This window comes from Argopecten irradians, chromosome 3 (assembly GCF_041381155.1).
Source record: "Argopecten irradians isolate NY chromosome 3, Ai_NY, whole genome shotgun sequence".
Taxonomy (NCBI): domain Eukaryota; kingdom Metazoa; phylum Mollusca; class Bivalvia; order Pectinida; family Pectinidae; genus Argopecten; species Argopecten irradians.
In genome coordinates this window covers 37,310,995-37,324,132 of record NC_091136.1, presented here as the reverse complement: position 1 = coordinate 37,324,132, position 13,138 = coordinate 37,310,995, and the positions used below count along the sequence as shown (strand labels likewise).

At 35.1% G+C, this 13,138-nt stretch overlaps 1 protein-coding gene across 1 annotated transcript; it reads left to right on the top strand.

Annotated features, from left to right (window-relative positions):
- The first annotated feature begins 50 nt into the window (after positions 1–50).
- Positions 51–6,259, top strand: LOC138318457 (ubiquitin-ribosomal protein eS31 fusion protein). The gene is made up of 5 exons (XM_069260816.1): positions 51–112; positions 915–979; positions 1,504–1,558; positions 2,906–3,123; positions 6,093–6,259. Exons 2-5 carry the CDS (start codon positions 932–934, stop codon positions 6,240–6,242), a joined length of 471 nt encoding a protein of 156 aa, XP_069116917.1. The 5' UTR covers positions 51–112; positions 915–931; the 3' UTR covers positions 6,243–6,259.
- Positions 6,260–13,138: the final 6,879 nt, after the last annotated feature.

Here is a 13,138-nt window from a genome sequence, read left to right as displayed (position 1 = left end):
GAATTTAACGTACTTCTCCGATCATAAAACTTTGCTTGTAGGTTATGGTCCCCATGATCGAGCATGCTCAACCCACGTTTCTTCCTTTTCTAGCTGTCCGCCATAGTAAATGGTATGAGCCGTGATATACAGTCTATTTGTCCTCTAACAAGCGTCGTATAGGCCCATTATCACATTTGTTGACTTATTGAATTAAATATGTAATATTTTCAAGTTTCTGATATGGGAAATAATATTCATTATGATTCATAATCTATAGATTTTTGAACCGGTGTATGACAGAGATGTTTTGTTACACTGTTGCTCTATTTCATGGTCTTGGTGACCTGCATGCAAGATGGTTTGTTCTTTTTATAGCACATAGGCCACATGTTTCTTAAAAAGAATGTTATATTATGCTACTAATTACTATGCAAGATTAAACCCAATAACTCGAATATAACAGTGTGCTATAGTCTATGCATACTTTCTGTGGTAATGCCTATTCAGGCTATTGGAATTCCTATACTGGGACGTTTGATCGATTTATCTCGTCGATACCTACTCGAGACATCTAAACTCTTATTCTGGATTGTAACGAGAAGCATCTATCAAACGTCCGAATATGAAGAGAATCGTGGAATTCCAATAGGGATCTATCAAACGTCCGTCTTAATTGTTTAGGACAGTTATTTTGGGTCCAGCATCTATAAAGAAATGTCAAATTAAGTTATTATTTTACTTTGTAAGAAATATAACTTTACGTATATCCACTAAACTAACGAAATAACTAGTTGAAAATACATATGTATACTATTAAAATCTTTTACAGACAATATTATATTAGTAATCTTAATCCTAATCTTATTGCTGTACTGTTACTAGTATTTAGATAAAATATTTTGGAAGCAATTTGGTTGGTTTTTTTTTTTCAGTGGTGAACTGAGCAGCCATGCAGATCTTTGTCAAGACCCTCACGGGCAAAACCATCACCCTTGAGGTTGGTATAGACTCGACAAGGAAGCACTATCTGTAATGTATGGTAGTTGGATGGACAAATTGTGCTTATAGTTATTTTCAATAAGTGTATATTTCATTTGAACTTATAAAATACTTGTCTTTACTTTGGATTTAAACCCACATCAAGAACACAATATAAAATTATGTACAATACTACATAGCACTCAACTTGGCATGAGTTGACTTGTATGGCATTTAAGACTAAGATTTAAAATAATGAAGCAAGTCACTTGCTAAAAGACCGGCAGTCATAAATTACAATACTTGGTTAACGGTTAGGGGGTTTGGGAATAGCTTATTTAGGTGTATGTATTATAGTTTTAGAAAGTTTTCATGATCCTTATTCCTTCATTTACATATGAACTGAAGCAGTGGTGTTACCCCTATATTATATGGAGTAAACCAGATTAAGAATCTTTAATTAATTTCTAGTACCTAAAAGTCAATGTCGCATTAATGCAAGTCCTTTTTTTAGTGGATTTCGTTGTCTCTGTTTCTTTCCAGGTTGAGCCAAGTGATTCTATTGAAAATGTGAAGGCCAAGATCCAAGACAAAGAAGGTAGAAATGCTTTAATGGAAAATGGGGTTTGGGTAAAGATGTGTTGAATATAAACCATGTCTTTTATTGTTTTTCTATCTTTGAAAGTAAAACTTGAGAGGTCATTACAGGGGTCGACATTAAGGCTTATTGTCCGCTTGTCCGGTACCAGACCAAAATGCTGTCGGACAAGTTCAAATACTGAAGTACTTGTCCGACTGGACAAGTGGGTTGCTCAGTCATGAAATCAAATTTTCTTTATTGACAATTTATCTCACAAAAAATATATATATTTCAACAAAATTTCAAGAATTTACTTCAAACTCCTGATATTGTCACTTACTTTTTCATATTTCACATCACAGGTTTTTGGGTATTCATCAGATTTTTAGAGGCATTAAAAAAACATAAAATCTGCAATTCTATCAATGTGTTGGACCAAAAATTGCAAGATCAAAAGGTTGAAATTATAATCGGACAAGTGAATTTTCGACGAACTTGTCCGAAAGGGCAAGTGTTGAAAAAAGTTAATGTAGACCCCTGCATTAGAAAAGGAACATGATAAAGCAATTGCCATGATGTAAAACTCTTAGGACACCTTATGACTTTGTATGATTCATATGGGGAAAAACACTGAGCAATTGATTTCTTAACAAATAGAGGAAGTTGCCGGCCTCAAAAAATGCAAACAAGTACGTAGCAAGCATTGATTAAGGATGAAATTAACCCCAACTTCTTTTACTTTATGTCCATGTTGAATTTGGTTCTAGTACTTTTGGAAGTTTTCTTGCCTTGATGTCTTAATTTGATAGTGCTCATTTTAAAGAGTTGCTCTATTGGCCCATTTTACATGTTTCACTTTTAGAAATATAAATAGCAATAAGTTTATGTATGTGAAACAGATGTAAACCTTAATAGCAACATGTTCAATGATCGTATTTTGATTTAGATTATAGGCTATCTGGTTTCTTTTTACATATATTTCCAACTTTAACCATTGATAATTCTGAATGCTTGTATGCATCAAGTTGGGTTAACAGCATTCAGAAGTTTGAAATGGCACCCCCCGGGCTATGCATTATTGAAAAACAATTGCTGTGATGTAAAACTCTTAGGACACCTTATGAAGTGTTGATGATTCATAAACATTTATATTACTGAGCAATTGTTTAATTGTATACTGATTGATAAGGATCATATCTCATTTGTAAGTTGTGAATAAATGTTGTTCAGTATCACATATTATATCAATTGCTAAGTTCGTAAATGTGTACAAAAAATGGTTATTTTCATAGGGAGAAATGTGTAGGCATACTTATTTAAGTATTGACAGGGAAATTTTTTAGGCACGATTTTGTTGCATTCTAGGCATTCCTCCTGATCAGCAGAGATTGATCTTTGCTGGAAAGCAGCTTGAGGATGGAAGGACCCTGTCCGACTACAACATCCAGAAAGAATCAACCTTGCACTTGGTGCTCAGGTTGAGAGGTGGTGCCAAGAAAAGGAAGAAGAAGAACTACACCACCCCAAAAAAGAACAAGCACAAGAAAAAGAAGGTCACCCTGGCCGTCCTAAAGTACTACAAGGTTGGTATTTCTCAGGAATAACTTGTATTGACTTTTCAAAAAGTTCTTATCTTCGTTGAAGAGTTGTCCGATGACTATAAAGGTTAAAAAATCTTTAAATTTTTCCTGGAGATATGCTAATTATCACATCTGAACTTGCATAGTGCAGCATCTTCCAATCCGACTGACATTTAATATCAATTGACCATTGACAAATCCTACCAGGCACTGCTATGATGAGAACTTAGGACACCTATGATCATACATGATCTCAAACCCTAAGCGTTACCTCTACTGAGCAGATGTTCAGGACTTGACTGAAATGTATATCAACTTTTAACCAAATTAACCCATAAATTAGACTCAAAAGTGTGTTATTGCCAATTTGAAAATTAAATAATTTTGAAATAATGTATTACATTTTTATGTTAAATCATAGGTTTCCTGGTTGGTTATAGTTGTCAAGTACTATAATTATAATACTTTTTAATATGTTTTCAAAATTTTCTCCATTACTGTAATACTATTAAAATTAAATATACTTTTAACTGGTCACAAAACGTAAAAGCATTCAGGCATAGGGTTGATGATTTGTTTGTGGTTGCACACAATGATGGAATGAAAATGTATCTAATTTTTAAAAAGTATCCATTTTAAGATCAGCCTTAATAATAACAATAAAATAAATAACATCTTGTCTACAACAAATTGCAAACTGCTATGATGTAAATTCTTAGGACACCTTATGATACTAGTGATTCCTACCATTCTTTACTGAGCAGTTCATGTCATTTAACTTCAGGATTTTAAGAGCCAAAATTTGACCTTCTAAGTATGATACTGGTAGGTGAAAACATTTCAGAAGTATATTCTGAACTTGACATCATACACCAGTCATAATATATGTAATGGAGAAGGCGTCAGATGTTAATTTTGGGGATTGATTATATATATACAATCCTCTAACAATGATCTGTCGGTGTTTTATGAACAGATACTATTTATAGTTGTCCACCTTCTGTATGTGACTGCATGTATATCTTTAATGATAACCTTTTTAACTTTAATTTCCAATATTTTGCCATTTTGGATACGGTCTCATTCTATCAATACAGCCCTACTTTATACAACTGTTGGTTAAAAATATGTTACCAAGAGCTATCTTCCATTTGTTAAGGTACAAAATATCAAGGAAATAGCTACCAGTGCTACAGGGTTTAATGAGTTGCTGTGATGTAAATCTCTTAGGACACCTTATGAAATGAAATGATTCATAAACATTATTACTGAGCAAATCATTACACCCTTGTTAAAAAAATTGTTTTGAACCACTTGTCTTATAGTACCTATATATAGATATAAACATTAAACACCTAATCGTTATTTGACAGGACATATACAGAAACACTGATGTACTGTACCTGTATGTGATAACAATGTTGCTGCAATGAACTTTTGTTTGATCATCTTCATAGCTCTGCATCAGCAACTTTTTGTCTTCCACAAACGTTTTCCAGTCTCCATACTTCTTGTTTCTATGTATCTCTTGATGTATAAATGAGTGCTCCATCTTGGCACCATGACCACTTGTGTACCTACCTTCTGCTCTGATTATACATATCACCTAGAGATCACTCCAGATCAATAATGCTTCTTGTATCACTGACAGCTATGATGAGAACTTAGGACACCTATGATCACAAATGATCTCAAACCCTAAGCGTTACCTCTACTGAGCTCTTGTGTGGTATAACTATATCAAAGTGCAAAAAGGTTTTAAGGATAGCTGTCCCTCCTTAACTCTGTTGTTCAGCTTTCTTATGTGGCAGCATGTATTTCGTAAACCATTTTAACTTTATTTCCAATATTTTGAAAACACCTTAGTCTCTGTCTAGCAATATGGCCCTGCCCTGTTCAATTTTGGTTAAAATGAGTCATTGCGGTCGTCCCTACACACTCAAAATATCAATGAAATATCTACCAGTGCTATAGGGTTGTAATGAGTTGCTGTGATGTAAAACTCTTAGGACACCTTATGAAATGATATGATTCATAAACAATATTATTACTGAGCAAATCATTACACCCTTGATCAAAAGATGTTTTTAAACACTTTCAACACCTTAGTTTCTTAAATCATGATTTGACAGGATGTCAACTACATGCAATAACAATTGTTTAATCATTACAAATTATCCATATATCTTAATGTACTAGATGATATATCTTAATGTACTAGATGATTGCCCTAACTATGTATACTGGTGTCAAGTCCATCTTGACAACATGGCTATGTACCTGTGTAACTTCTACTCTGACTATACATATACACCAAGTGCTGCTGCAAAGATTGCTTCAGGACAATATTAATATCATGTAATCCATCTGTTGTAATGGTTCATGTATCACTGACAGCTATGATGAGAACTTAGGACACCTATGATCACAAATGATCTCAAACCCTAAGCGTTACCTCTGCTGAGCTCCATGTGGTATATACAAGTGCAAAATTGTTTTATGTGCCTGGTAAAATGATTTGAGACATTGCTAAAAGTTTTGATATATACAACTAAAAGTGGTGTTCATGGTCTGGTTAAATATAAGCTTGGTCATTACAATGGGTCCGTTGACCAAAATAAAGTAAAGGCAGCTTCCTGCTAACGATTGGTAACTTCTTTCAAAAAGAAATGCAATAGATTTTTATATAGAATTGACTAAAATTACAAAACTATTGCATGGAATAAAACTGCTATGATGAGAACTTAGGACACCTATGATCATACATGATCTCAAACCCTAAGCGTTACCTCTACTGAGCAGTTCATGCAGAATAATCGATTAGGTAGTTGTCAATGAATGCATTGATTATTTTCAGACCAAAGGTACCATACAGACTTGCTTTTTTCTGACCATCTTGTTCAGGTTAATTTGATATTTTTATTATGAAGTGATTGCCTGTTTGATAAACTATGATATTTTGATGATTTCAGGTGGACGAGAACGGAAAGATCACCCGTCTGCGACGTGAGTGTCCCAATGATGACTGTGGTGCTGGTGTATTCATGGCTTCCCACTTTGACCGCCAGTACTGTGGAAAATGCTGCCTCACTTTTGTATTTAATAAGCCAGAAGACAAATAAATCTGTTGGGACATTCATTTATGTTTTCCCTTATTGTTTTAACCTATTTTTAGCCCACCATCATCAGATGGTGGGCTTCAAATCGCCTTCCGTCCGTGGTCCGTCCGTTAACAATTCTTGTTACCGCTATTTCTCAGAAAGTGCTGAAGGGATCTTTCTCAAATTTCATATACAGGTTCCCCTAGGACCCTAGTTGTGCATATTACATTTTGGGACCGATCGATGAACAAGATGGCGGAGAGGTGGCCATCTTGGATTTTGATAGTTAAAGTTTGTTACCGCTATTTCTCAAAAAGTATTGAAGGGATCTTTCTCAAATTTCATATATAGGTTCCCCTAGGGCCCTAGTTGTGCATGTTGCATTTTGGTACCGATCGTTGAACAAGATGGCCGATAGGCGGTCATCTTGGATTTTGATAGTTAAAGTTTGTTACTGCTATTTCTCAAAAAGTACAGAAGGGATCTTTCTCAAATCTCATATGTCGGTTCCCCTAGGACCCTTGTTGTGCATATTGCATTTTGGGACCGACTGGTCAACTACAGGCAGCCATCTTGGATTTTAATGGTTAAAGTTTGTAACCACTATTTCTCAAAAAGTGCTAAAGGGATCTTTCTCAAATTTCATATACAGGTTCCCCTAGGACCCTAATTGTGCATATTGCATTTTGGTACCGATCGGTGAACAAGATGGCCGACAGGCGGTCATCTTGGATTTTGATAGTTAAAGTTTGTTACTGCTATTTCTCAAAAAATACTGAAGGGATCTTTCTCAAATTTCATATGTCGGTTCCCCTAGGACCTTAGTTGTGCATATTGCATTTTGGGACCGACTGGTCAACAAGATGGTCGACAGGCGGCCATCTTGGATTTTAATGGTTAAAGTTTGTTACCACTATTTCTCAAAAAGTGCTAAAGGGATCTTTCTCAAATTTCATATACAGGTTCCCCTAGGACCCTAATTGTGCATATTGCATTTTGGGACCGATCGGAAACAAGATGACCGACTGACGGCCATCTTGGATTTTGATAGTTAAAGTTTGTTATCAATATTTCTCAAAAAGTACTGAAGGGATCTTTCTCAAATTCCATGCATAGTTTCCCCTTGTACCCTAGTTGTGCATAGTACATTTAAGGACTGATCCATAATGCCTTTCGGCACTGATTGGTAAACAAGATGGCAAACTGGCCGCCATCTTAGATTTCATTGTTGAAGTTTGTTACCACTATGTCTTAGAAAGTACTGTAGCGATCTGTTTCAAATTTTATATGTAGTGTGTTTGAACAAGTTTGAAAAGCAGGGAAAAGATCCCTCTTTCCATTGTCAGACATAGATCATTCTTTGGTGGGCGCCAAGATCCCTCTGGGATCTCTTGTTATAATAAAAGCTTATTTTAAAAGTAGCAAGCCGTTAATGGTAATGAATAGCCAATGTGGTTAAAATACAGATACTTGAAGTTTAAAATTCTCACTCCTCATTAGGGAATCCCTAATGGATTAAGTTGGATAACCTGACTGAGTCCTGTGATACAGGACAGGAATAAAAACTGTATTTCAACCAGTTTGAATGAACTGCTTGCTTCTTTCGAATAGATTAATCCCAGTTCTAAGTAAAAACGAATAACACACTACTTTGTATACTGTTATAATGATAAAAAGTAATGTGCATGTCATTGAAGGTGAAAGGCAATCAGAACCTTGTGAACAAGATCGAACTGTTTGTTTAATGTATCATTAGGCTATCTGATGAAAGATCAGACCATGAAAAAATCAACATTTTTAGGTCATCTGAATTTTAGCTTTAAAATCCTACTCCTCCTTCATCCTAGAATGGATTTCATCCATATTTGGTGTGAAACATCATTGGGGACGGACAATCATATTTTATAAAAATGAGCATGATCCGACCCCTAGGGGCTTAGAGGTGGGGCCCCAAAAGGGCAAATTTTCTTAATTTTAGCTGGCCCACATCCTGTTTTCAGGTTTCGGTCTCAAATCTCAATGAAAATTGGTCTATAGGGGTTTTAATTGATGCCGAACAACATGCAAACATTTTCGTAAAGATTTTGGTATTCCAAGATGGCCGCTGGCCCACTTCCTGTTTTCAGTCTCCGATTTCAATGAAATGTGTCTATAGGGGTTTTAATTGATTCAGAAGGGGGAACTTTAGGTAAGGACAATCATATTTTATAAAGGACCGAGGTAAGACCCATGGGGATAGTACGACGGAGGTCCAAAATGGGAGCTTTGCTGAAATTTGGCTTTAAAATCTGACTCCGCCTTGTATTAATCCTTGAATGGGTTACAACCATATATGGATGAAGGGCTACCAAGTTTGTTCAACAAATGACATTTACCTATTTCAGAAACTTGCATATTTAACTAAGGAGTTCCTTGTATTGTTTATATTAATCGTTAACCAATACTTTATACTGTGACTTTGTTTTGTGCCATGAGTCAGATGACCGTTAAGGCCCATGGGCCTCTTGTATTAAAGTTGTAATACCTGGGTATGCTTTGTCATCAAAAGCGCGACCGAACATCGTGATAAAATCTGGATGATTCATAGAAATTCCGTTCTGACAATCCACTGTAATAATACTATCTAGAAGAATATTTTTCTTTTAATTTTGAATTTTCGATCAGCTTAAGTAACAAAAACTACTTGAACCGACCCAGTTTGGCCGGAGTCATCTAGGGGTGCCAGCTTTCAGAAGGGGTACTGATATTTGGCTAAAGTCGTGAAAACGGGGCTATATGATGTCTTAAAGCCTAGGACACCAGCAATGTATGTAATACAGGAATATCGACTCTTGAGTGTAGAATTAAGATATAGTGAAACCTAGAGATGCATTATCACTTTTTATTACCAGGTGCCCATTTGCTATAATGAAATACGTTTACATTATAATGTAATATCACGCTGATCTAGAAATACCATTTTAGGATAAGAGAGTAGGAAAATTTTATACTTATGCAACTTTTAAAATATATTGTATGTTCTGTTAACTAAAAAAAGGTCAGTCAAGTACAAGTAATATATTTTTAAAGTTAGGAAATCATATTTGACATAAATTCACTTACTCTTTGTAGGTAATTAACGCAGATATTACATGTACTATATATGTTTATAAGGTAACTTTAAAGACATATATGGAAGACATCGTTGAAAAAAAATCACGTTTCAACAGGCAAAGAGCTTATATTGTTACACTAAGTTGAAATAAGATAATTCCTTTTTGGATTTTTTCTTTGATATTACTGAATGGGAAAGTTACTTCCATGTGAAATAGGTTTCAAAGAATTTTGCTTGATTTTAGTATCAATCTATTGAAAATATAATGAGATTGATACCAGAGATTTTAGACATATCAAGGAAATCTTTAAAATTCTTGAAATAAAATCATTGTGAATTTAATTTAATTTCATTCATAGATTCTATTGTTATATTTTCATAGATTTTAACAGTAACATTTATTACGTATATATGTATCTGATATTAATTCTGAACACTTATTGAAATAAAAGTAATCAATATACATTTAGATAAGTATCAACACAGGTAACTTTTACAGGTAAATTTACCTGTTGGCATTGGGACTCCTTTTAGGAAAAAGACTATAACCACTATCACAACAAACTACCCAACAGGTAAATCCAAAATGTTGGCGTTCAGAGATACACACAACATCAATCACTAATAAACTACTTATTATTATCATACCTGTAGCATGCTTGGATAAATGGCTACCAAGTCTGTTCAAATGAATGACCTTGACATTTGTTTGAAGAGTCAGATAGGCTAAAATATTAAATACCCTCTTACCTTACGAATAACTTTAGAGGCATATAGATCAATCTTGGGCCTGTAGCATACTGGAGTGAATTACCTTGACGATCATTCTAGGTCCACGGTGAAAAAATAGGTAAACGATCGACTAAGGACTTACTGTTATAACTAAGATGCCTAGATATAGGTTCAAATGGATGACATTGGCAAACTTTTAATGTCATAGTTGTCAAATATATCATAAACGTACAATTTCCTTGCATCCAATGCCTTAATTGTCAGTCGAAAAACTGAACTTTTTAAGCTTATTTAATTCTTTGTATTTTTGACTGAGTTGTATGGTGTCAATAGTCAAATGACCGTTAAGACGCATGGATCTCTTATTGCTGTATTAATTAGTTGTAAAATGTATTTGATTTATTTCTTTAGATTTATGGTATATATAACAATAATACAACTTTATTTTCTCGCAGCCAAGAAGTTTTGTTGTACCGATATATTTTGTCTGGAAGTATCTAAATATAGTTCTTAAAAACCCATGATACCACTGTGGAACATTGATATATTGAGTCACGGGAATATAAGGTGTAAATTTAAACTTTTCCAGTGAATTTTGAATGTACAACTGGAAACTAGAGACAGACTACTAACATTCATAGAAGCTCAAACAGTGACAATGAGAGTAATAACAAATTGCTCGAACTTTTGTCAGCCGCTGAACAACAAAATTTCAGTCGTACTCTGATTTAAAAACCGGCGATTACAATTACAAAGAGATCGACTTGTGCCGATTATCATCATCGGTTTCTGAACACCACCCTGCTACGTATTTCTCAGAAAACACTAAAGATTCATTCTTATACCAACACGTATTTCCCCACAAGATACAGCCAATGACAAACTGCTAACTTCATGTTTAGAACTAGTTTATACCAACGAGGAGGGAATGATCGATAACATTACATACATGCCTACTCCAACAATGTTAGAGGTGTTGCACGACGAGACACTTTTGGAACATTACGTCGTGTCTAACGAGTCGACAGTCAGCAAAATAACGTCCGATAAAAAAACGGCTGACCAGTCGACTCTCATGTTATGGGAGTAATACATGCCTGGTCTGGGTCTAAGTGATCAATTGTTGTTAAATTTTAAACTCAATTCGTATACATACTCGGAAATTTGTAGGTCAGAGAAAAAGAACGTCTTCAAGGGAAATTATAATAGAATATATGAAGATTAATAGCGGGAAAGTTAGGCTACCGAGTCCTGTATCATGGTAGACTTTTGCTGAAATAGTATCATCATTAGTAGAAAAATACATTCCAGTGAGCAAATCATCAACGATCGCCCAAAGGAAACTACCCCACTAGATAAGCATGCACGGGATATCATAAAAGAAAAACGGTATAAATACCAACATTGCCGAACAATAGAGGATTGGGAAAACTACAAAAGATCAAGAAACCAAGCGACTTAGAAGGGCATCTAAATACCATTTTGGAAACAATCTCGCCAATCAAATAAAAGAAAAGAGTTATGGAACAAGAGGCTCATGGGCCTTAACGGTCACCTGAGTTAGAATATATAATGAAACAAATAAAGACATACATGTAGACTATGAAGAGTATTTGCTTCAATCAAACCTGTGAACTTAGAAGTATTTTTTGAAATTTTAATCATTTTGACCCTGTTTGGTCCTGCCCCTCTGATCGCCCAGGGGGTCATCGAGGACTGATATGGATGTTAAAATGCTATATCTTAGGCTAATAATTCTAACCAAGTTTGACTCATTTCCTATGAAAATTGAGCAAAAAATGCTCATTAATGTGTTTTTCCTATAACCATTTCCAGAATTTTAGAAGAATATTTTTGAAGTTTTAGCCTATTCAACCCTTTTTGGCCCCGCCCCTCTGCCCCCAGGGGGTCGGTCAGGACCATTATGGATATGGATGTTAAAATGATATATCAGGCTAATAATTCTAACCAAGTTTGACTCATTTCCTATGAAAATTGAGCAAAAAATGCTCATTAATGTGTTTTCCCTATAAAAACTATAGTAAACTTAAGCCCCTCCCCAAGGGGAAACATGAGAGCCCAGGGTCATATAATTCACAATTTTTATAAAACACACTTAAAGACCTTTTTATCTATAAAGTGTATTTGATTCTAACATTTCCAGAATTTTAGAAGAATATTCTTGAAGTTTTAGCCTATTCAACCTTTTTTTGACCCGCCCCTCTGCCCCCAGGGGGTCGGCCAGGACCAATATGGATATGATATTAAAATGCTATCTCAAGCTAATAATTCTAACCAAGTTTGACTCGTTTCCTATGAAAATTGAGCAAAAAATGCTCATAAACGTGTTTTCCCTATTTAAACTATAGTAAACTTGACCCCCTCCCCAGGGGGAAACGTGAGACCCCAGGGTCATATAATTCACAATTTTTGTAAAGGACATTACGACCTTTCTATCTACGAAAAGTATTTGATTCTACCATTTCCAGAATTTCAGAAGTTTTAGCCTATTTAACCCTTTTTGATCCCGCCTCTAAGGCCCCTGGGGGTCAGTCATAGAAAATTTGTTGATAGGATTTAATGGCCATCTCATACTGATAATTCTGACAACATTTGACTCATTTCCTATTACAAATGACCAAATAATGCTCAAAAATGTGTTTTCCCTATATAAACTATAGTAAACTTAACCCCCTCCCCAGGGGAAATTAGAGACCCCAGGGTCATATAATTCACAACTTTTGTAAAGGACTTTAAGACCTTTCTATCTATGAAGAGTATTTGATTCTACCACATCTGTGAGTAGAGAAGAAGATTTTTGAAATTTTACTCAATTTTACCCCTTTTGGCCCCTCCCACAGCCCTCTGGGTGGTGGGGATCATATAATTCACAATTTTGATTGGCCTTATGCCTTAGAAGGTTTGTGCAAAATTTCATTGAAATTGCTTCAGCAGTTTTGGAGAAGAAGTCGAAAATGTAAATTGTTTACGGACATACGACGCACGACGCACAACGGACGACGACGGACAAAAGCCGATTAGAATCTCAGGTGACCTAAAAATGTAAGGTCTAAAACTACAGCAAAACAAA